A 25,115-nucleotide genomic window follows, 5' to 3' on the forward strand; every position below is an offset into this window, starting at 1 on the left:
CTTTGTGTTCCATCATTTAATTGAATTGCTTTTTGTAAGGTAATATTTTATTTAAACCACTCCCTCTTGCGGATGGGAAGAAGGTGATTGAAGATAGTAACAAGGATAGGTTATATGCATATGATGCCTCTATTGTCTGCATCATGAAGAGTCTGAGGATTTTGAATCAACCGTTGTGATGTGGGCATAGATTCTTTCAAGTGTATGTTTATATACTTAGAAACCAGTTGACTTTTTGTTTTCCCATTTAAGAATGTTGCTTTTGAGTTCAGATTCTTTTGATGCTTCTTGACCACAAATATAAGGGGGCCACAGGGTATTGGTGTGGGTTTTGTGTCCTCTTAAAAGTGTAGGAGAACACAAAGTGCTCATTGTCAAGGGTGATGATCCAAACTTTTGCTTTTTTTGGTAAAATTTAATAATGTTGCTAAATGCTCATATTAATATGCAACAAAACAGATAACCATGTTTTTGTTTGATGCAAATATATATATTAATATGTTTTACCAAAAATACATATTAATATGCTGAACTTTATCTAACTATTACAAATAATATAGAGTTCTCAGCAAACTCCAAATCAACAAAGTATCCTATGAATCTTAAACCCCCCCTCCCCCCCCCCCCCCCCCCCAAAAAATAAATAAATAAATAAAAATAAAAAAACCACCAAAGAAGAAAAAAGAAAATTAGAACCCTAAGAATTCAAGTAATCAAATCACACTAGCCTAAAAATCTCATCTAATTTGCTAGATGAGGTATCACACTTTGAATGTCATTGGCCATATTCTGGTAAGCAGCTTGTGTTGGGTGGATGGCATCAAAGAAAATATATTTAGAAGAATCTGAGCATATTGGAGTTACACTCTTGCAAAGAGGACCCATCTCTACGTATCCAGTCCCACAACATCCTTTTATGGTATGCTCAAAACCTGATAGAATAACCAATTAATTACAATACAAACTCAATCAGTATCACAACTCAAACCTATAAAGATCAAATAAGTTTAAGTTCAAAATCGTGTACTTACCATAATTCTTTGGGTTTTGAATCATGTCCATCAAGGAACTATAGACGTCTGCATAAGCAATTCTGGAACCAGGGAATGCAGCTTCCCACCTTGTGATATAATATTTAAGTTTAACATTGTATGCTTTCGAATCCTCATTCTGTTGATCTACACATTTATACTGTAATATGTTTGGACCCGGTTCGACAGCTGCTTCCGTCGCTTGAATCGGCAAACAGCCAACCGGCGGGAGCCCCGTTATCAAAACCTTCCTTGCTCCCCTCCGGTAAAGATCCTGCATGTAATTTCCAAAACACTAGAAGGTAAGAAAAATTTAAACAAGATTTTTGTAGCAAGTGTAGGGGCAGATGCACAACCATGAAGAGCACAAACAAAATACTTACAAAAGCAAGGAATTTACTATGGTTTGACAAGATTGTTACATCCACTAGCGAAAACAAAATTCCACTATTTCATTAAAACCTCACCCCCTCTTTGCTTCCCTTATTTTCTAGGTTATCCCAAATAGGGAAACCCAAAATTGTAATCCCTATATAATTACAATTCTACGCACCCATGTAAAAATAATTAAGGGCCTGTTTGGTTACATGAGTCTGAAGATTTCAAATATTTAGAGATTTCAAATCTATGGAGTTATAATTTATAAAATTAGATGTTTGGTTGTGGAATGAAATCTGTGGATTCATCCTAAAAAACTATTTGATCGACGTGATTTTTGTGAATGTGCAAATGTATAGCTTTTTTGAAATCTCTGGTTTCACCCATTACCCATAAATCAAATCTACAGATTCACGTTTTTAGTGTAAAAAGGTGAATCTCTAGATTTCCAACTGTATAGCTTTTTTTAAATCTCTGGTTTCACCCATTACCCATAAATCTACAGATTCACGTTTTTAGTGTAAAAAGGTGAATCTCTAGATTTCATGAATCTAGAGATCTTTACAACCAAACGGGTATAATTCTCAGATTCATGAATCCAGAGATTAAATCTCTGGATTCATGTAACCAAATAGGCCCTAATGCAATTAAGATCAATCTCTAATTATATGTACCCTAAGAATACAAGAGATACCCAAACCCTAAAATTGCTTGGGTGTTGTGCAATTAATGTGCAACACCTACAGCAAGAAATTTTGATCTTTTCCATTTCTAAAAAGCACAGGGGTGTGCAATCAACTGAGGTGGAGCTCCCCAAAACCAAAATGAAAATGAGAAGAAAACTAGAAGGAAATAATAGGTTACCGCGACAAAAGTCTCAACATTTCTGAGAAGGAAATCATGGTAGCCGGACAAGGAATACTGCACCCTTCTTAATGGTAAATCATAGTAGTTAAACAACATGTCGTTGGTTGCAGCACCAACTGTGAACACAGCGTTCTTTATGATCTCATCTGCAGCAGCGTTTCCTACTGTGGATTGGATCCGAGTGATGCATTTGTCGAAGTAATCTAGCTGAGTTGACATGTGAATCACATGGCTTAGATCTGCAGTCATGTCATCCAATCCAGAACCCGCAGAAGCGAAGCTGACACCAGTGAGCAAATCGTTGTTGGTGACTTGAGGATCAAGATATGCCGGCACAGAATCCTTAATCCCTAGACGTGAAGCAATGATGTCTGGAACGAGTTTGCCATTAGTGAAACGACCGGTAGGAATACCACCTTCAAAGTCACGCCCATATGGTAGGTGATCACCTCGCATTAAGGTTTTCAATCCATCGTTGTTGCCTGGATCTAATGTTGAATCACCAAAAGTAAAGAGACCAGTAAAGTTATAAGTATTTTGAGGTTTGGGATTTGCATCTTCTGCAAGAACAGATAAACAGGAGACGAGAAGAATGAAGGTGGTGAAGAAGAAGAACACAGCACACCTCTTCCCCATGGTACCTTATGGCTATAACACTGGGACTCTCGTTGTTGAAAGAGTGATTTAAGTATTACTTACTTCTATATTTAGGTCTTGATGATTAATGAAAGAGGTTTAGTATGATTAGAACTTCTAGTTTCCTTTATCTAACTAATTTCTAAGTTTTCGTTGCGATATTTCAGTTCCCCTTATCTAACCATTTGTCATTTAATGTATAGTCATCTCAGAAACGAACTGTAATCCACCTATCCATCTACATCTTCGGAAATAATTAAAGTGCGCAAGAAGTTAGGGTATCTTTTAGGAAAAACTACTTGATTACCTTTTAGGTTTTCCTTCACAAAAGTAGCCACTTAATGTTTCACTTAACAAACCTAACTAAAACCGAGTTTGCAGCATGGGGGTGAAAATATCCAAAGGGTATGAACAAATAATGACTTTTCCATTTTGGACAAAATAATGATTTTTCCGTTAAATGATTAGTTTTAGGGGTAAAAAATGTCCAAAAGAGATGAAAAATCATTATTTTAGTCAGGTAAAATCAGTTTTAACTAATTTTGTTAAGTGAAACACTGAGTGACTACTTTTGTAAAAGAAAACCTAAAAACAGCTAATCATATAATTTTTCCTTTTCTTGGTGGAGTTGGGGTCCCTCTTATCCGGATTTTAGGTCCATGTAGTGAAATAAATCAGTTTTTCCTTGATATGAACAGCTGATTGAACCATTCTTTTATGTGGCTGAAATTTAGTGAAGTTTATATGGTGTCCCATTTAATACTAAATACCATAAGCACCACCATGTCAAGCATACCAGCCTAGCAAGACCGGAACCAAGTAGGTCTTGTCAGTAGAAGAGGCTCATTAAACCTACAAATTAAACGTCTCATTGGGCACTTTCTGCCTATTGGCTTTACCTTTAAAAGGTTTTTCACAATACCCCTCTCAAGGCCAACGGGCGCTTGGCCCATGGTTGTATTTTTTTTTTTTTGGGGTCAAGAAATTGAAAACTTAATTATAAAAAAAAATTTAAGCCAGGAGACCTGGACAATACAGACGGATCAATCATAAGCCCATGGTTGTATTTACTAAATGACTACAACAAACAAGGCTAGAAATCTTTTTATTTATGTCATTTACAAGAATCTATCATTTCCATGGAAAAGGAACCTGTTAGGACAATACAAGGTTCTATCATTTACATAGAAGAGGAAAACACTTCGAGAGATATCTCCAAAAGATAACATGTTTTTTTTTCTATAGTATTTGTTTGTTAGTCATTCGAACAAGTTCTATCGTAGTAATGCTGGAGTTTATAAAAAAAAATCTTAGTCTAAAAAGAATTTTGAATTTAATATTTTAAAATTCCAACAAACATTTTCATATTGGAGCAAACAAGTTTCACAAGAAGTTTGAAAGTAAAGATATTATCATCAAAGGGTTGCTCCGTCGGTAATAATTGGTATCTTTTGGTAAAAATATCACGAGTTCGATGTTCCTAGTGATATATATCTTTCATGTGTGAGTCCTCTTAGTAGAGCACAAACTAATGTTGGGTCCCCTTAGTACAACTATTTATGTCTAGATCCCATAGCAACTAACATTGTCTCCCACCGTTAAATTTTTTTTTTCAAATTTCAAACCTAAAAGCATGAAAATACCCCTTGAATTGTTTAATACATATTATATTACTAAAATAATCCCATATTTTATTATTAATTTATTATGAACCATATAGGTGGATGAAGGGGAATCCCTTCACCCAAATAACAGTCTTAGTTCCTCTCCTGCCGGTCTTTGGCAACGATCCAAACAGCTTGCATTGCATCTGGCGGCCGGAAAGTTGTTGCCAGGTACCATGAAACAATGTGCGTAGATACTTGTCAAAATTGATGAAGCATAAGCGCAGGTGGATTTTCAAAGATCTCGTTGATGTCAATGGATTGGGTCTTCATGACTACAACCGAATAAAATTATCAAGCAACCAATGGATCTTGAGGCCATGAAAGCCAAGCTCAATAAGAACCTTTATGCATTGCCTCTTGATTTTGCCTATGATGTATGGTTGACCTTCAATAATGCCGCAGTTTATAATCCCAAGGGCCACGATGTTTATGCCATCGCAGAGCAACTGCTCGCTCATTTTGAGGAGCTGTTTGAACCTGTTACATGAAATTGAAGAATATGCAACGACAAGTACTTTCTATAGTCGAAAACTCATTTTTTGAGCTTCCAACTCTGGAAGTCGGTTGAGGACACCTGATCCTATTGTTGGATTGTTGGCTTAACTAACACTGGACCTTTATCTGGGCCCTTATTCATTCAAGATATTTAGTTAGGGGTATTACTGACCTTTACTACTGTGGGAGTGGTTAAATGTTAGGGTTTTACATTATAAATAGCTTCTTGGGTCCCCGTAGCCGTCACGCTATATATTTGGGTTTGAGATTGTTTACATGCACTCTCAAGCGAAGGATTCCAAATAGTGAAAGGCTTCAAAAGATTCTAAAGAGAGTAAAAAAGGCGGATCTACAACAATAACACTAGAGGTATTTATTCATCTACGCTTCGGTGATTATATTCATAACACATGCTTTAATTATTATAGGAATAATACATATCCTCATGGATCTAACAATTGGCATTAGAGCCATTTTCTATAATAATTAAGGTTATGAATTTTTTATTTTATCGTTTGATTATCTAGGTGTTCTGTTGATTTTATTTTGGATTAGATCCAATGAGAGGATCCAACGGTTTAATTGAAACCCTATATCATTTTTTGATTTGATTTATTATTGGGATCCAATGGAAAGATCCATGGTTTAATTGAAACCCTAGATCATCTATTGAATTGATTTATTATTTGGATCCAAATGGGAGGAGTGTAATAATATGCATGATTTGTTAATTATATATATATCTGCAAATAGGATTACATAATATTATGATAGAATTATATGGAACCCACCAAAGTGGTAAAATATAATTTTTAGGGATAATTACTGATGCCCCCTTGTAATTTAGAATTATTATTACTACTTTATCCCCTGTATTTTTTAAATTTACTATTCCAACCTTTAACTTTGTCTACAATTACTAATGCCCCCCTACCGTTAAGCTCTGTCGGTTTACTGATGATGTGGCATTTATATATTTTTTCAAAATCCCCAAAATAACCTTGCAATTATCCTTTTACTTATTTGCTTTTTTTTTAAGTTATAATACTACCCTTAATAGGAAAAAATCAACTTTAATTTTACTTTTCTTTTTTAAAAAGAAACCACAAAATAAAAAAAATATGTGATTTTTTTTCTCTAAAAATAAATCACCAAAAAAAGGAAAGATGTAATTAAATAGAAACTAAAATATTAAGAAATATCAAATTTAAATCAAAGCTGAAAGTTGAAAATCACCTAATATATGCTTACCATTATATATGTTACCAAATTTTCTATCAATTAGATCTTATATGCTAATTTATTTGTAAAACTTCCATCATGGTGATTATGAAAAATTTAAATGGAATGTGAAAGTTTTAACAATCATAAGTATGTGGTCCCACCAAATCCAAAACTAATTCTAAAATATAAGATTTTAAGGATATAATTGACATGCAATATAGTTTCTATAAATGAGGGTAATGCCATATTTTTACTTATTAATTTTAAAGGCAAAATAGACATTTCAAATTTAATGTTAACAGCCACTTAACACCATTAGAAGTGAGGGGGGCAATAGTAATTTCACAAAGAATGGGGTTTGATTAGTAATAAAATCAAAGTATAAGGGGGCAATAGTAATTATCCCTAATTTTTACCATGGTATTTTGTGATCCAAGGTATATAATTATTGTAGAAGTTTGATGGTGTTCACACAAACGTGTCATCATCAAAGAATGATAATGCATATGTTTTAAGGGAATATGATGAATTAGAAGTACCATTAACCCAAAGGTGATGGCATTTTCGAAGTCATATATCCAGTGGCAATTGAAAATTGTAAGGGGACTAATGCATTCTCAACCCAAATGTTGAAATGTAGTAACAGTGGACAACTCTTACTAGCATGATGGTAATTTTCTTTCTTTGGCAGTGTATATTTTTGTCATTATTATTAAATGCATGTATAATATTGATGTTTTGATAATTTATATATGTCATTTACAGTTCTATCAAGATGTCTTCTGTTTTCTAAGGCATTTTCAATGGGAATTTTAAGAATCATGTTTTCAGTATGGGTGTCTTAGAATCTTTTGATACTTTCATTCAGTGGGAGTTTTTAAGAATCATGTTTCCAATATGGGTGTCTTAGAATCTTTTAATATTTTTATTTAGTAGGAGTTATTGTTTGTTTTTATTCAACATTCTTTGACTTCAGTATGAAATTCATTCATTAATAAGATGATAATTTCATTTTCATATTGTGTTAATGATTAAGGTAAATAATGTAGATTTATATTTGTTACATTTACTGTTTGATAATAATGGAAGTATTTAGCCAATGTTCAAATGACAATGGCGGTATTTAGTCAATGTTCTAATGATAATGCTGGTATTTAGCTAATAAGGTTCTTATCTATAACGGTATTTAGCCTAAATCCTAATTAGCAATTTTGCCACAGGCAGCGGTTATGCCAATAGGCAGTTTTGCCAATGAGCGGTTTTGTCAATAGGCAGTTATGTCAATGAGCAATTTTACCAATAGAAGCGCGATTATGCTAATGGGCGGTTGCTAAAGTCAGATATTAATGTTAGATCGATCATGATGGTTTGCCAAATTATAATATATGAGTATTTTACCTATGAGGTAATTCAAGGTAGGTTGATCATTGATTAGGAAAGGATCCACAAGAGGGAATGCTTTTGTGATCACATAAGGTTTGGCATTCTTTGCCTCTTGTATACACCCCAAGGATTCATATCAACAAGCTGTTAATGACTATAAAGGTAGATAGTTATGTTTCATATATTGAGGAGCATCTTCTGTTGTCGTTCACATTAATTGTTTGTTAGTTGAATCATATTTTCTGAGTGATGAAGGATTATGAGAGTTATGGCCAAATACTTATGTAAAGGTACCCATGTTAGTGTAGCCCAAGTGGGAGATTGTTGGATTGTGGGCTTAACTAACACTGGACTTTTATCTAGGCCCATATTCATTCAGGATATTTAGTCAGGGGTATTACTAACCTTTACTACTGTGGAAGTGGTAACAGGTTAGGGTTTTATATTATAAATAGTTTTTTGGGTCCTCGTGGTCGTCACACGATATATTTGGATTTTGAAATTGTTTCCACGCACTCTCAAGCGAATGATTCCCAGTAGTGAAAGGCTTCGAAGATTCTAAGGAGAGTAAAGAAGGCAGATCTACAATAAGAATACTGGAAATATTTATTTACCTACGCTTCCGTGATTATATTCATAACACATGCTTTAATTATTATAGGAATAATATAGATCATCTGTTAATTTGATTTTATTTTTGGGATCCAAAAATAAAAGGATTATAATGATATAGTTTTTGTTGAGAGAAGGCAAGAAAGGTAAGAAAAAGCGTTTTTTTTAAGCTATGTGGGCACACTGCATGCGCGCAGCACGAACGCAGCCAGCGCGCAGCGTGCGTAGCGCCCCGTGCGGGCAGATGGCTGCGCCTGCGTGGGCAGAAAGGTTTTTTTAACAAAAAAAAAGGGGGGGGGGAAATATGGGATTGTCAAAGCGGGCATGGGAGGTGAGATTGGATGCATGATCAATGAAGGCTTCTTGATGGAATTCCAAATGTTGTCAAGGAGTGGAACACCCAAACTGCCTATGATGAGTATGGTCCATCAATGAACTTAGTCTTATCGGACCTGTTGGACAACTGCATGCTCTTGTGTTGGCAATGGGATGCTTTTTGCTGGAACACATGATGGTAATATATTGGCATGGAAAATTGATGCCCAAGTAATTGCTTTCAACCAGCCACATCCCTTCATGGCCATAGTATTGGTGTTGTTTGCGCTTTTTCTTTTATCTCATAGAATCAATCATGTGCCGTTTTCTGGATTTGTTGGTTTGAAAGTCAAATGCCATTTAACTTTTAGCCGTTTGTCCCATTTTTGGGTTGCCGGTCAACCATGGAAGCTGCTTTATTTGGACCAGTTGCAGTTTTTGGGTCTTGAGTTTTGAGAAGAATGGGATTTGATTTTTCTGTTGTATTTAATAAAACCTAGGGTTTCTCACCTTCATCTCATCCTTTTAATTTATCGCATTTGTGGTAATTTTGCTGGATTACCTATGATACAATTAGAGGATTGAAGCACCTATAATTGTCCAATTGCAGGCAATTTGGCAAGAGATGGATTTCGAAAGCTTCAGGAATTTCATTGTGTTCTTCTGATCTCTTGAAATTCGAGTTCGGACTTGGCATTTGATTTCATCTGTTGAGAAGCGTTTCTCATTTAGTTGTAAGATTTGATTCTGGGTTTGAAGGATGTACCACAGTGTGCCTTCGGCCACTCCTTAGTGGAGCGATACCTACGGAACAGAGGTCCTCCTTCGAATATGACAAGGAGGATCCTTCTTATCCTAACTCGTACTTTTTGGATCCTTTAACTTCTTCCTGAGCTGAGGAATTGTTGAAGAAAATCCAAGAACTAGAAGTCAACCATGCCCACCTCAAACGAGAGATGTCGAAGGAACTGTTGGGTCCTTATGACCTCTCCATCTTTTGGACACTCGTCTCCACTAGAGAGGGAGAGCAGCAATACCAGACCTGCTATTCCTGTAGCTATGAACTTGACAGATAAACAGTACCTAATTATTTTACACTTACTGGGGCAATCAGTTCATATATTTGATCTCACTGGCTGCATAATTTACTAGTGAACTTTCTTCTTTTCTAATTTGGGTCTCTTGCTAGTTGTTACACCTTCCATTACCCTTTTCTTGCTCTGCCTACATGCAAATAATGCAACCTTCTTGAAAAGCTATCAATTAAACTAAAAATGATAGCTTGGGTTGTATGGGTAATTTGGTGGTTTTTATGACTTCAAAGTGGGAGATTGTTGGGTTTTGTGGACTTAACTAACACTGGTCCCTTTATCTAGTCCCATATTCATTCAAGGGTATTACTGACCTTTACTATTGTGGGAGTGGTTAAAGGTTAGGGTTTTATATTATAAATAACTTCTTGAGTCCCCATAGCCGTCACACGATACATTTGGGTTTGAGATTGTTTCCACATACACTCAAACGAAGGCTACGGAAGATTCAAGGAGAGCAAAAGGAGGATCTATAACAAAAATGCACTACAAGTATTTATTTTTATGCTTCTGTGATTATATTCATAACTATGATTTAATTATTATATGAACAATATAGATCCTGGTGGATCCAACAGTTTGAACCCAGATAACCCCAATCAGATGAGACCAAACAGGGTTGGGAATCGCTTTCTTCCATTATTAACTACTAAACATGAACTAGAAATTGATGCTTAAACCAAGAAAAGAAGAACATGTTGAAAATTTGAAAAGGGAAGGAGCTTAAGGAAGAACATGTTACAGTTGAAATGGTATGGAGCCTATCTATTATTGTTCAGAATCTGATCCAACTGACCCTTAATTGATAAATCGAAATGGATCTTCTTGCTTTTATGACCTAAGATAATATAGATGAGGGAAGGGAAACAATTGGAGGGCTTCAATGCTGATGGAAATGTGGAATGATGGAATCCAATGGCGAACGTGAGGTGGAGAGACACTGCAACGAATGAATTGTTTATATGTCTCAATTATCATGCTAGACGTTAAAAAAAAAGGGTAAAGCTTTCTCATAGAGGTAAAGTAAGGGTGTCAATACGGTACCGAAACCGTTTAATCGTCCCGAACCGCGCCGCTTAAAACAGCACCGTACCCCACCGTTTCAAATTCGGTACAGTTTGTATTGAAACAGTTTTCTGGAATTCGGGACGGTACGGTTTCGGTTTCAAACGGTGTATCGTTGGTATATATTGTATACCGTACCGAATTGCCGAATACCGATAACATACCGAATACCGTTTTTGTACCGTTTTGAAGGTTAGTTTTGTAATTTTATTTTAAAGTTTAAACCCTACTAAGTTATTACAGTAAGCATATAACAAGACACTGGGTTACTTCTCTTTGTTCAGCCCTTTGTCCCTTTGTATGTCTTCTACATCATGCACAACAAGAAGGAGCTAGCTCCAAGGAATTCGAATTCCATAAGTGAATCTGGGTTGGTTGAACAACTTCAAGGATTTGATTGAAGCTTACTGTGGTATCATTCTATCTTGAACCATCTAAACTCTAAAGGTTGCTCATCAAGTTACTGATTAAGATCAAGCACGGAGGCACAAAAAACAACGAGATAACACAAACGCGTCCATTGACCAAATCAAGTTCCCAACAAGCTGCTTGATCAACACAGTTTACTCCGTTGCAAGTTGCTTGCAACCATGCTCTTCCAAAGATTGTTTATATGATATACAAGTTTCTTTTCAAATTTATATTTATTCTTTAATTACAAAATAAAAAGCACAAGCCTTGAATCCCTTGATGTCATACATGGAACGTAAGCAACTGATCACTACCTCCCGTCGAATGGATCAAATGATCAATTTGTTGAATCACAAAAAGAAACAATGAGACTTGATGTCATGGAACATTAGCACATGACCACTTCTCGTAGGATGGATCTCTATTTAATGACGAAAAGAATGGATTTCATATTGTAACAAAATCGAATCGTATACTGAACCGTGCCTTTTTTTAATACCGATTTTATACCGTACTATTTTCTAAATTACCGTTTTCATACCATACTGTATAAATTCAGTACAATTATGATTTCGTATGAGGTTTTCAAATTCAATACCGTACCGTACCGAGTTACCAGTACCGTACCGAATCGACACCCTTAAGGTGAAGTAATCTCTAACACCATATTGGAATCTCAATTGGACATCTATCACAACTCTACCTACAAACTTATTTTACCTACATGTTTGAATGTCACAACACTCATTGGTCCACAGGTCAAACATCTCACTAAATGGGTTAGTGAATCCTAAGGGGTTGCTTCACTTGATAAAGATTCATGGTATGAGAAGTCAAGAGTGAGGCAAAAGGCAAAGCCCTGTGCATGTAAATATTTTTATCAATTCCAAAAAAAAATTAAAAGGAAGAAGGTTATGTGGATATTGGGTACATGTTCTATTGGGTATTCAGTCAGGTTTCTTTACCCGTGAAGGTAGAATAGTAGATTGTGCTCTCCTCATACCCTTCCACATATTTATGAGAAAAACACATCTCTAGTCTACCTTGTCATTGATGAATTTCTCATTCCTTCTTTTTCTGTTAAACCCTTGATGATTACGTTGTCATTTTACTCGGTAAGTCAAGTTTAGGTGTAATGGTGCCTTAGGGGTGATGCTGCTCAATGTAATTCTCTAGTGGAATAGATTTGTAGACGAAAAAAATTTGTTTTGGAGGGGAATATCCAAGTATCTACATACTTTTCTTTTTTCAATACAATTTTAGAACTTAAAATAAATAATTTTGCATAAAAGTAATGCCAAACATAATTTTTAATTAAATTTTTTTTTTCTTTAGTGGTTATCAAATAGGGAGTCCGGATCAGCTATCCGTCGGGGTAGCACTCTGTGCTCCCCGACGGCTTTATCACCATAAATACAAGGGGACCCAAGGGTTGGGTGATGAAGAATTTATTATTTTATTATTTTTTACATGTAGGTCCCACAAGATTTGTGGTGGTAAAGCCGTCGGGGAGCGATGATCCGGATTCCCAAACAGGAGGGATCAAGTTACCTTTTGTCGGTTTTAACCTTATACAGTCATTATTACCCCCAAAAAAAAAAAAAAAAAACCTAATACAGTAAGTAGTCAACAGAGTAGAGGAAGCTGGACTCGACAGATCCCAATTCTCTGTTTTAAACACACCGAAGGGCACACATGTCAATTTGAGGAAACAGCAACGGCTAGATTTGTGTACGTGTGTTTTTTGGTGACGGTTTACGGTGTACACTGCACTATCCCGCTCGTTATAAGTTTGAATTTTAAAGCCCAGTCGTTCTAAGTTCTAAGTGCTAACTCAACTGGATCTGGCTTCGTTCCTTGACTACATTTTTCTTTAACAGTCATCTTCTTGCTTTTGATCCAAAGCTCTTCTGAACACCTGAGTGTTGATTGGAGATGGACATGGAAACTAATCTATCCCTCATAGAAATGGGCGATGAAGAGGAAGACGAGTCACTACTGCTGCTGCGAGAGGATTTCAACAAGGACAAGAAGGGAAACAGCAACGCCAATGTTTTGGATTTCGATTTCTCTTTCTCTCCACTCTGTGCAGTCAGATCCAAGCGTTCTTCTTCTGATGCCGCCCATCCTGCTCCATGTGAGTCTCTCTTTTTTTTTCTTCTCATTTTAGGTATTGTTCTTTCATCCCATTTCTAGGGTTTCGCTTCCTGTACGATCTCATTTCAGGGACAGTTCCATCAAAGTAGGAATTAAGAATATCGTTTAGCTTAGGTCTCTACTTCTTTTTCTTTTGATGAACGCAGACGAGTCGGAGGTGAATGAGGGTGGGAAGAAACCTTCTTGTTCATCACCAACACCAACACCTTCGCATGAAGGCATTGTAGAAGACAAAGAGAATATCAATAAGACCAATTTACTTGTGTCACCGATCATGAAGGCTGGGCAGCATCATATGAAGAGACGTAAAAAGGGTGTATTTAATATGCGCAAAAGCATAGCCTGGAATAGAGCTTTCCTTACCGAAGAAGGTACACGCTTCATTTCCTCTAATTTAGGTGTTTCTTGATAAATTCTCGCTTCAAACAAACAGAAAGAGAAAGACTAAAAAGTGATTGGGTGCGTTTGCCATTAAATTCTTCACTTTCCCTCTGTCAGGTGTTCTTGATTCTGAAGAATTGTCCTTATTGAGTGAATCTGTCAGTAAGCCTAGGGCTGGGTCCCTATATACTATCAAGGAAGAAGGGCAGACATCACTGTCCGAGTGTTCTATCTCAAGTGATAATAGATCAAATAAGAAAAAGAAGTTAATCAAACAATCTCCTGCAAGGCCTTCTGATGAAGTGCACAAGGCTCGTGGTGGTTTATTACCCAAACTGAAGTCCCCAGCTCGAGTAGATACAGCTGTTCGGATGCAGGGGGTGAGTTTTCTATCTTTAGTTTGATAAAGTTTCCTCTTTTATGTGCTTTATTCGGTTTAACACTTGTTTTGTATGCCCTATCCAGGTCTCACAGAAGGTGCAATCAACAAAAGGAATCCACAGAGTTGGGTCTCGACAAGGAAGTTGCCCCCAGCCTATGGGTTCTACTTCATATCCTTATTTTAGTATATTTATGCTATGACATCCATGAGGTTTCATGGCCATTTTTAAGTGGTTATCCATAAAGCTACCTGTATTCTGTATCAGTTAAAACTTGAAAAAAAGTGGATGCCTTAACCTTCCTGAACTCAAAAGCAGCTTCCCAGCAGAATCATGGCAAGTGCAACAAAGAAAGAATCAAAACTTCCTAAAATCTCAGCTCCTAAGACAGATTCTTCTTCAGTACATACTGCTCCAAAAACATCAAATTTATCTGCCAAGCAATCAAGGTCCACTCAAAATGGTGCAACAGGTGTCATCCTCAACATGTTTTTTAATTTTTAAAAGCAGTCTAAAGGGGATCCTGATAATTCGTTTTCTTCTTCTTCTTTTTTTTCTTCTTCCTTTTCCTGTTCTATGGATTTCATGAAAGCTAATCCTGATTGTTGTTTTTTTGGACTTCCCATTGTATTTGTACAGTAAGTCGTGCAGGAAAAAATTATGGATTGAAAGGAAACTTAAGTAATGCTAAAAAGCCTCCTAGTTCCACTTCCTCATCCACTAAATCCTCTGTGCGCAGTTCTCTGAAAACCATGGTGAGAACACATGTTCTTTAACCTGATTTTATTAACTGCAAGAACACAGAAATTATATGTGGAATCAATGGCTTGTTGCCTCACATTCTCCTTTCAGTTTACTGTTTTTGAGTTCGGGGGAGTTTTTGCTTTGACTGATATTGATGTTATCCTAAAGAACAGGCCAACTCTAATTTGGGAAAACAATTGTCGGCCACTCCCAAGATACTTCAGGGTAAAAAAGGTACTAATATTGGCTTGAAGGTGGCTCCAGATCCTACAGTTCCTGCTATTGATATGCAAGCAACCATTGGTCAGGCTGGCTCAGGCAAAATGGCTGTTCTGTCCCCACAGAACTCACAATATGTTATGGTGGACAATCGAAATAACGTGAATTTTCCACCAATGAAACCATCAGGTTTGCGGATGCCTTCTCCTTCACTACGTTACTTTGATCAGGTATAATGAAGCAATTCAATTCCACATCACAATAGTGTGTACATGATAGATGCTTCCAGTATTTTTTGAATCACTACCTTCAAAATTCAGTTTTTGTGGTCTCTTGTGAACATCTTATGACTTCCTTACTGTAGCAGAGCAAAGCTTCAACTCTACGTGGATATGAGTGTCAGAAGAACACACAACTATACAATCATACAGATGCTAATGTTCCTAACTTAAAGAAGGTTGGTAAATCTGTGAATGTACATCTGCCTATTGCTTCTCCTGATGTCACAACCACAAGAACCTTCGGGCACTCAAGTTCAAGCAATATTGACGAGGTTAAGCTGCTTGATGCACAAAGTAGATTGCCCATGGTGGGTTCTTCTGCTGCAAGTAACAGTGATGCAGTCTCCATGAACTCAGTGTTGGGGTGCTCCATTCCTTCTATGCCTGCTTCTTCCCATCCAACCCCAAAATCAAGCTTAGAGCTTAAGAATCAGAACAAGGTGGAAACTGAGGTTCCATCTCAACAAAATGGTTCTTATGACACAATAAATTGCCAGGGTCAACAGTCACATGGTTTTTCTGATTATAGTTACACAGAATCTCCTAGTTTGGCTGCTGCAGTGAAATCCACCCTTGACAAAATTGACCATATTCCTTGTGATAATAAGCAGAAATTCCATGTGAACAACAATATGCTGCTCATCAAAAGTGGATCTCCTGAACAATCCCATAGTTGTGATGATCATGAGAACCATCACGAAGGTTGTCCTCAAAATAGCTTTTCCAGTTCAAGTGCATCAGAAATATCACATGCATCAGCTCCATCCATTTCCATAATGTCCAGGAAAGGGGTGTTCAGTAGGAAAGAAGGCCTGATAAAGCACCCAAAATCTGAAGGTGTGGCACTGGAATCTATAAGCTGCAATTCGTTAAATGTAAATCACGATCTGTTCTCTGAAACCGTGTTATCTTATGACACTGAATGTCAGAACCCAGGGACATCAATGCCAAGTGCTGATTGTTTACCAGCTGATCATGGTATAAAAGAAGAGTTAGCTAGACAGCTGGAAGGTTATGAATTTAACCAAATATTTCACAATGATAACCTGAAGAATCAGGTGAAGGTTGACAGTTTTTTGGGACAGAGAGCTGAAGAATTTCAGGAAGAGAATGGCATTCCTACTGAATCACATATCGAGCAAAATCTTCATATGAATTACAAAGAAGTGGAGATGAATGACAATACCTTGGTTGCACAGGGAAGATCTTCTGATGAACCAGAAGAGGTGAATAATCATCACCATGTCAGTGATGTTAATCCAGAAAGCAGGGACTCTGATGGAACAGGATTTGGAAGTTCTTGTTTTTCACCTAACTTAAGCTCTGTAAGCCATGTGCAAGTAGGCAACCCCGGAACAGAAAACATAATTAAGATTTTGAATGTGGAGATGAATGACAATACCTTGGTTGCACAGGGAAGATCTTCTGAAAAACCAGAAGAGGTGAATAATCATCACCGTGTCAGTGATGTTAATCCAGAAAGCAGGGACTCTGATGGAACAGGATTTGGAAGTTCTTGTTTTTCATCTAACTTAAGCTCTGTAAGCCATGTGCAAGTAGGCAACCCCGGAACAGAAAACATCATTAAGATTTCGAATGTGGAGGATCCACAATTACAAGATGTTATTTCAAATTGCAATACAGGTTCTATGTTACTGCACAATGACTGCTTGAGAACTGGTGAGGAATATTCAGGGAAGCAATCAGTGCCAAGAAATTCTATCCCTAATGAAATTGAACAGATGCTGCAGACGAATGAACATGCACTATTGATGGATGAGATACTGCCAGCAGAAAAAAGTTCTTCTGTAGAACCCCAGAAAGATAATGATCCTGACATCTTTTCTGACATCACTTTGAAAAGGAAGGATTTTAATACAGGTGAATCCCAAAGTCTTCATGTTCTTTCTCAGCTAAACTTTGCAATACAAACTGCTGAAGGTTTAACTGAAATGTCTGAGGTGACTGAACAATCACATATGCAAGATGCAGCACAACTGAATCTATCAGCAAGTAGAAATGTTGTACTAGATGCTACTAATTCTGATCCGCTTCATAATGATAATAGTCAAGATGGTGGTGAACTTCAGCCTGTGACAGATAATGAGTTTCTTATGAAGGTCAATGAAACAAGTCTTCCAGTGTGAGTAATCTAATCTTTATAGTGTTTTGGTCCTAGTTATTATTAAGATCTTCTTCGATAACCTCTTAAATGCATCTAGTGCTGAAAAGAAGCTTAAATAATTGTTTTAATGCAGTGAAGAAAAAGCTGTGGATGGTTCAAAGCCTGATTCTCTTCCTCAGCAAAACGTTATTCCATTTTCTGAAGAATGGCTAGCTGCTCTTGAGACTGCTGGGGAGGTATTTGATCACCCTTCATAAAAAGGCAACTGTCTATATGTGACTATTAGTTCATACACTTTTCTAGGGTCTTAGTGCTGATAGAGCATACTAGGCTTAAATGTTTACAACCTGCAATGTGGGTGAGTCCATGTGATGTAGCCATGTAGGATCCAGTGCTAATCTCACTGATACAATTTCACCTACATAGATCAGGCATGTGGCTTGAAATTTCACTCTAAATTTCAGAAAGTAAAATAAGAAATAATACTCATTTGGTGCTGAAATCTTTGGATTTTGTATTCTCTTGTCACATGGCAGCTTGTGCACGTTTAATACCTCATCGTGCTGTGGTGAATGTTAGATTTATATGATTATTAATGGATTACTTACCGACTGTCTGGACAATTTTGTAACCTATGTGAATCATTTATTTTTACCTTCATGCATACCATTTTGGTTGCCTTCTTTCATTTTATACAGATCCTTCAATTGTCACAATGCAATGTGCGTATTCTAGAAAGTTCTATCTCTCTTCTGCTCGACTATGTACTTTGTTTTGTTTTACTTATCTTAAAACCCTCTTGATTCCATAACTCGAACTCAACATTAATTCCTACTTTTGTCTCTTTTACCAAAACTTATTGTTACTAAAATGCATTCACTAAGGCAAGGAACAACATCTTGAACCGGATTGAGGACCACCCAAAGAGGGCCCAGGGGACTGACCCTGAGGCCCTGCCCACAACCCAAGGAATTTCAACTAGCATAGGGTTATTTTGGTCACTTTTGCCCCTTTGTCCAGTCCAATCTGACCTAGTTTGATTTAGAGTCATATTAGGAGCTTAGATCTACTTTTATTTTTGAATTTGGGTCCTTATTTGTCTAGTTATTGAAGAATCCTAGTTAGGATGGGATTCCCCTACTCACAATCTACTTCCTACAGGATTCCATATCTACTTCTATTTTTCAGTTTGAATAATTTTTGAGTAAGATATGATAGAGTCCTTGTATGAGCGTGTGAGTCCTTAGTCCTAGTTTGAGTTAATTTCAAAAGTTGAGTCCTAGTGTTAGTTCCATCTTAAATGCTGTAAATAAGTCTCTCTAGCTTGTAACAAATCATACCATATTTAAATAAAACTTGAGAATCAAAGGAGCAAAGAGCTTGAAGTCATTGGTTCCACTGGACGGAAGTTGTGACTGCCATTATGCGAAGAATTCTGCAGAATTTAGAATCCATCGAGTCCCTTGCATTCTTCAAGTAACTACAAGACATCCCCACCCCTAACCCTGCTCCTCTCCTCTCATCCCTTGCATCTGCAGCCTTCCCCATCCCTCCCAAACCCTAAAATCTGCTGTTACAACCCCCTCCACCATTGCATAGCATCCCTCCCCCTTCTCCTTCCCCTTCCTTGCAGCAGCAACCCTGCCTCCCTCATCCCTGTTTCATTAAACCCCCTCTTTTCCCTAACCCTAGTTCAACATTCCCAGCCCCTCTCTTCTTTTTTTTTCTTCTTCTTCTTCTGCTTACCTCTGGCAGCCTAGGAAACCCTGAAAATCCAGAACCCAGAATTTCCCAACCCCCAACCCTAGTTCACCTATATCTCCTATACCAGCACCCCCAATTCCCTCACCCCTTCAGGATTACCTTCCCCATCTCCTTTAGTCACACTCGATCCCTACCCTCATCCATTTCCCTTTTAGGATAATCTTCCCTCACCCTACTTAGCACTCGACCCTAACCCTAGCTCAACCCCTAGACCTAGATCTAGGGTTTGCATCAATCAATTAAACACTAGATCCCTGGTTCACATGATGAACTTTCCTATTCAAATCATCATTGACAAATGTAATCAGATAAGGGTCCAAAGCTATTCCTTGCTGTAACCAATAGCAATGGGGAATCCACTAACGTGCCCATGAACAATTTTCTCATGAGGCTCCTACCAATGTTGGGTTGAGTACAATTATTATGTATCCTGCCTTACCCTTGCTTTTGCAACAATGATGCAACCTTAACTGTAGCACCATGCCATCAATTTACCTTAAATTATATTGACGTAATTACTTGACAGTCCATGTTTCTCTAGAACGTTTTAGGTTAACTATATGGGGACCTTGTTGTAGTATTTTCCTTGTTCAATAAAGAGCCTATGGAGATCTCATGTTGGTTATGGCTAAGCCTTTATGTGTCCCTCCTAAGTAAAGAGCTTCTATTATGGATCTACCTGGCATAAAACAAAAATGTTTCTTGAGAGAGTAGTTTCTCTTCTTAATAGCCTCATTCCATAATTTTATAGTATAGCTTAATAGTTTAATGACTTTATAGTTACTGCAACTCTAGACATCACCTTTATATTGTAGATCAGAAACACAATGCTTCTTCACCATCCGACATTTTCTTTGTGCTTGAAATCTTATTAAACATATTAGTTACCCGTGACAAAACACATAGTACTGAAAATGACAGAGACCAAATATTTGAAATCGAGTCCTACATTTTATGGGATACAAATTAGATTTATATAACCCTGGGTTAAATCTTCAGCTTAATGATTCCCACTCATTGTTTCATGCTAAGATGCATATTGTGTCCTCTACAGGAGATTTTGACGAGAAAAAGTGGGGCTGTGCAAAATTCACCACCTGACAAATCTCTTCCAGAACCCAACCCATGGTCTCCGGTAAGATCTTGTTCTTTCTAGTCATATGAATAATGCTTAAGCTGAATGTGAATCAAAGATGATTTTATGTTTGTCTTGAGTGAAAAAATTTATCCGTTGGCACCAAATGCTCTTTTACTTAAAATATCCGTATTGTCCTCAACTTAAAAGCATTATAAAGCTCTATATTCTATTCAAGTCCCTGAGGCTTTCTATTCTTCCATTGGAGCTAACTGAATGTGTATTTCCATAACTTGAAGACCTTTTATATATGTTGTTCAGCAGACTTGAAGTATTATGATTAGAATATACTTTAATTGTTCATATCACTGTTAAATTAATTTGATAAACACTCCCATTTCTATCTTTTTATCTCTTTATATTTACAAAGTGTCACTTTTTTCAGCTGTTTCAATATCATGTTTTATGCCAATGCTACATAAACTTACTGTAGTTAGTTACTTCTAGTGTGCTGCCTTGTAGAGCTTTCTGTTGGTTCAACAAGAAATATTTTTTGCTAAGCCTCTGCCCTAATTGTTGCAGTTTAAGATTTTTTGGTGGTTCTACTTAAATTTTCTTCATGGTTTGCCCATAGCAGCTTGGATTTTGTGGGCTTGATTAATGTGTTGTTGCTAGACACTTCCGCTGCCCTTAATAGTTACCCAACGAGTAAAAGCTGAATTTAGATGTCTACTGAGATCAACATAAATCTAATCATACTAAAAATTTGGGTCTGTTAACTTGGGGCTGGCTTGTGTCTGGTTTTAAGTTCATTAACATATGGAACTGGCTTGTGTGCAAGTTATAATTCAGTATTTGGTTTTGTAGGTTTAAATTGCTGCAGATGATAATACAAAATCACGAAGGGCATTTGGTCCTCTCTTTTTTTCTCTGTAGAATATATTACTTTAGATAGAACCTTTTACCCTTTCCAATTCTAGTTAGGTAGTCTTGGTCGCTGATTGGATCAAATTCACTGTTGAATCAGAACTTACCCCCATCATTTTGCCCCAACTAATCTAATAAAGAGTTTTGTGACCATAGCAAGCAAGGTTAGATCAATACATGCACATGAGAAAGAAAAAAAGCACTTGAAAACAAGAGAAGGAGAGAGGGAGGAAAAGCCCATATACACTTGTAACCTATCATTGCAGGTTTTGCTTTTATTATAATGAGGTGTGGCTGTTGAAATAACATCAGAACGAAATACAATAATGGGAAGCACAATGTCGTCCTTAGGTCACTTAACCCCCTCATCAAAATATTGACCACTACAAGGGTTGGTAACACTAAATAATGCCACTCAAAACTAACCACTTAACCTGAAGCACAAGCATTACCCACACCCCGGTCGGAGCATCATGCAAAGGAAGTTGGGTGAACCCTTTAGTAAACATATCACCAAGTGGACTAATAGGATAGAATTGGAGCAGAAATCAATTCCCTGGTTATTCATCATTCACAAACTGATGGTTGACCTCAATATGTGACCTTCCAGTAAACATATTACCAAGCTGACTTTGAGGATAGAAACGGAGCAGGAATTAATTTCTTTGTTACTCATCATTCACAAAGTGATGGTCGATCTCAATATGCATGGTCCTTCTGTAAAATACTAGGTTGCTAGCAATCTAGTAGTGCAGTTGGGCTGTTTAACACTAGCGTCAGGTGTAGAAGTTGGTACTGGTAGGTGTAGGGAGCACCACATAGTGGGAATAGTTTATGCTTTTATATAAAGCTTTAATTAGTCTATTAGTTAATCTTATTCATGGTTAGAGATCTTGCGATATCTCGTCTTTCCAGGCTGGCAAGATGAGATCCATGGTGATACCAGAATATTCCTTCAACTCGATCAAGATCTCGGTTAGACCCAACATTTTGGTCTAACCCAGCCAGCTTTCAACCTATTTCACTCAAGTTGAGGTGAGATCCAAGCTCATCTCAACTCTGTTTCTTTCCTCTCGCCTCGTATCTCGATAGCAAGCTCCAAAGGGTGATTCTGGCTAGATTTTTTGCCTGGTTCTCGCTGGATCTTCACCTATAACACTCCTAACACTTCTAACCAAGGTTTGCCACATCTGCATCAATAAAACAAGATCAATCAAGTCCATTTGAAGGAGTTATTGAAGCATTAGGTGAAAATTTTCTCCAAAATATTTTCTTCTTCTCCCAAATATTGTGCCCTAAAGTAGATCTTTGAGTGTGGTTAAACGTATTCTTAACATCTTTGTTTGATCTACACTCCATGGAAAAAAATTGAAGTTTCTGTTGTTAATTTAAATTTTTAATTTTTGGATTTAAAGATACTTAGTTTATGAACAATTCAAGTTATTTGATGTATCTTATCACTTGGTTTTCATTTATATGTCCTAATGGTTCTATATTTTATGTTTTATAACATTGCATGTTCATTTCCGCAACATTTTGGTTTCAAACTTAGGATCGAGTTAAGACTCATACATAGGGTTGTTTTTTCACAAATCTACGGCCACCAGTATGTTTAGAAGACCTAAGATAGGCTAAATACCAACTTTGAGCCCAATTTAAGTTTCTTTTATTAATTAAAATTTTTTGTTTCCAGATTTAAAAATACTTAGTTTATGAACAATTCAAGTTATTTAATGTATCTTATCACTTGGTTTTCATTTATGTCTTTATGGTTATGTATTTTATGTTTCATAACATTACATGTTCATTCCTGCATTTTGGTTTCAAACTTAGGGTTGAGTTAGAACTCATACATAGGGTTTTTTTCTCACAAATCTAAGGCCACTAGTATGTTTAGAAAGCCTAAGATAGGCTAAATACCAACTTTGAGCCAAACCTAACCCTTCGAGATGGCCCTTCGAGATTTATCATATCTTGCCCGAGATCTCGAGCAAGATCTCGGTTTTTCACAAGGGTGAGATTGCCCTCGAGTGTGAGATCCCAGATTCATTGTTACTGTGTTTTTGAATGCTAACCCTACTTTTGACCTAAAACCCTTTTTATCGTACTAATACTTGCCGACTCATCCCAGATTCTAAAAATGGCCCTAGTTGGTCTCCTACCAATCAAGGACTACACCACTAGATATGTCATGTTTGTTTGATTATCACAACCTATTCATAGTTTAGTAACAAGAATTCAAGCTCATTTTCTAAACTTATGTGTGAGCCATTGCTCTGCTACTCTTGTCGATCAACGGTAGTTTACTTTTTATTAATCTACAAAATAAGGTTTCGACCAAATTGTACAACTAGTAGTGGAAGTCTTATCTAAATACAACTTCACCTCCACAATACCAAGTAATGAGCTATTATTAGATACAATAATATCATCAACATATGCAATTTACACAACTATCTTGGAATCTTGATGACAAACAAAATCTAAGTTCCCTCTCCTTTTGGCACCTTCCATGTGGAACTTAATCTGCTGTTCCTCCCCTCAGTTGCTTGGTTCAAACGCCACATCACTGCCCTTTAACCGGCACCTAATGGAGCAACATTGAGAAGCCTCAAAAATCCAACAAGCAACTACTTGAAATGGAGCCAGAAGTTGCCAAGAAACTACCTGTTTTGGTTAAATTATTAACTGACACCGAAAGTACCTCAAACCAGGTATCCTTGTCTTGTTGAAGGCTAACTCTTCTTGCAAGTACAATCTTTAATTATGGATGCTCTGAGAGTAGATCAATGTTGTGGTTGGAAGATATCATATATTCCAAATATGACATGAAGAGATAATTTCAGGTGTTTTTTAGACTTCATTACTTCAGATCTCTTCCAATCCTACTGCTGGAATTTCTTTTTCTTCTTGATTGCAACCTTCAACCAAAAACTGCTTGCAAGGATGCCTGGATATGTACTGATCTTTATAATTGTTACATAATTCCTTGGACCACCTTTATTGCAACTCGTCAATGCAAGGATCATTTTCACTGGAAAGGAGTAGTTGGGTTCCTTCAAGGGTGAACTGATCTTTGGGTCAAGTTTTTGGCTTCACTAACTGATTTGGTAAGCCAATGATTAAGTAACCAATTGTCCAGTCGAGCTGTGGCTCACAAAATAAGTTAGTTAATGGACCTGTATTAACCAATGGGTTACTTAAGATGTACAGTTTGGATCATTTTCTAATGATTGCACCTTAATTATTATTTGAATTGGATTACTGATGTTGATGTGTTCTTTTACAGGTGAGACGAAAGAGCAACCAAGAGATTGGTCCATTTGACTGCACAAAGTTTACCAACTTGCCAAGCAGCCCCAACTGATTTCTTGCGATGGTGGTAGCCTTGTATTTTCTGGTTTACATAATCTGATTTTTTATCCACGTTAAATGAATAAGAAAACTTATATTAATGTCCAAACCCTGTAAGCTCAGTTAGGGTTTGATTCTTTGTTTCAGTCGCTTCAACTTGTAGTTAGATTTGTCTCTAATTTCATGCAAATGTAAACACTCAGTGGCTCCAAAAATGTCATACGAGGTGAGAAGATACTTTAATTTTGGTACTTCCACGGATTTTCAGTAATAAAAGCTTATGACTGAAAAGATGCAACCGATGAGTTTTATTTCTATGGATTTTAAGCCAGAAACCAGTCTGCATCAACTTAAGAATATTATTCAGTAACCACCACCACAATGGCAATATCTACCAGTAAGCATAAAACCTCAAATCATCTGAAGAAAATAGATATGAATTGCCTATTGATATCGTAAGCCACAGCCCTACTGTCAATCTGTGCATCTTAAGTAGGATTTCGAACGGTCCAGATTTAAATTTTGACCAGACA

The 25,115-nt window shown here is 36.8% G+C and overlaps 2 protein-coding genes across 3 annotated transcripts; one reads left to right on the forward strand and one right to left on the reverse strand.

Moving 5' to 3' along the window:
* Positions 1–741: 741 nt before the first annotated feature.
* LOC149023633 (GDSL esterase/lipase At2g40250-like) lies at positions 742–2,912 on the reverse strand. The gene is made up of 3 exons (XM_089143335.1): positions 2,274–2,912; positions 1,032–1,305; positions 742–932 (listed from the first exon to the last, which is right to left on the reverse strand). The coding sequence occupies exons 1-3, from the start codon at positions 2,910–2,912 to the stop codon at positions 742–744; spliced, it is 1,104 nt and encodes a 367-aa protein (XP_088999461.1).
* Positions 2,913–12,978: 10,066 nt separating this feature from the next.
* On the forward strand, positions 12,979–25,006 carry LOC149023634 (uncharacterized). 2 transcript variants are annotated; one of them, XM_089144178.1, is made up of 11 exons: positions 12,979–13,312; positions 13,479–13,703; positions 13,831–14,093; positions 14,179–14,263; positions 14,401–14,565; positions 14,733–14,848; positions 15,011–15,286; positions 15,421–17,480; positions 17,596–17,698; positions 20,281–20,361; positions 24,518–25,006. In XM_089144178.1, exons 1-11 carry the CDS (start codon positions 13,111–13,113, stop codon positions 24,593–24,595), a joined length of 3,654 nt encoding a protein of 1,217 aa, XP_089000304.1. In that variant the 5' UTR covers positions 12,979–13,110; the 3' UTR covers positions 24,596–25,006. The 2 variants fall into 2 exon arrangements, with proteins under 2 accessions (XP_089000304.1, XP_089000305.1); XM_089144179.1 differs by having other exon boundaries at positions 15,424–17,480; positions 24,518–25,005.
* Positions 25,007–25,115: the final 109 nt, after the last annotated feature.

This window comes from Hakea prostrata, chromosome 2 (assembly GCF_041222555.1).
Source record: "Hakea prostrata isolate BN-2017 chromosome 2, UWA_Hpros_2, whole genome shotgun sequence".
In the NCBI taxonomy this organism is placed as follows: domain Eukaryota; kingdom Viridiplantae; phylum Streptophyta; class Magnoliopsida; order Proteales; family Proteaceae; genus Hakea; species Hakea prostrata.

What these genes read in the sequence shown, in the direction of transcription:
- LOC149023634 (XM_089144178.1), top strand. Translation starts at nt 13,111, where the DNA reads ATGGACATGGAAACTAATCTATCCCTCATAGAAATGGGCGATGAAGAG. An exon ending in TGCCGCCCATCCTGCTCCAT is followed by an intron (nt 13,313 to 13,478) that starts GTGAGTCTCTCT and finishes TGATGAACGCAG; the next exon opens with ACGAGTCGGAGGTGAATGAG. An exon ending in GCAGTTCTCTGAAAACCATG is followed by an intron (nt 14,849 to 15,010) that starts GTGAGAACACAT and finishes CCTAAAGAACAG; the next exon opens with GCCAACTCTAATTTGGGAAA.
- LOC149023633 (XM_089143335.1), bottom strand. Translation starts at nt 2,912, where the DNA reads ATGGGGAAGAGGTGTGCTGTGTTCTTCTTCTTCACCACCTTCATTCTT. An exon ending in ATGTTGAGACTTTTGTCGCG is followed by an intron (nt 1,306 to 2,273) that starts GTAACCTATTAT and finishes AATTACATGCAG; the next exon opens with GATCTTTACCGGAGGGGAGC. An exon ending in TCAAAACCCAAAGAATTATG is followed by an intron (nt 933 to 1,031) that starts GTAAGTACACGA and finishes TTATTCTATCAG; the next exon opens with GTTTTGAGCATACCATAAAA.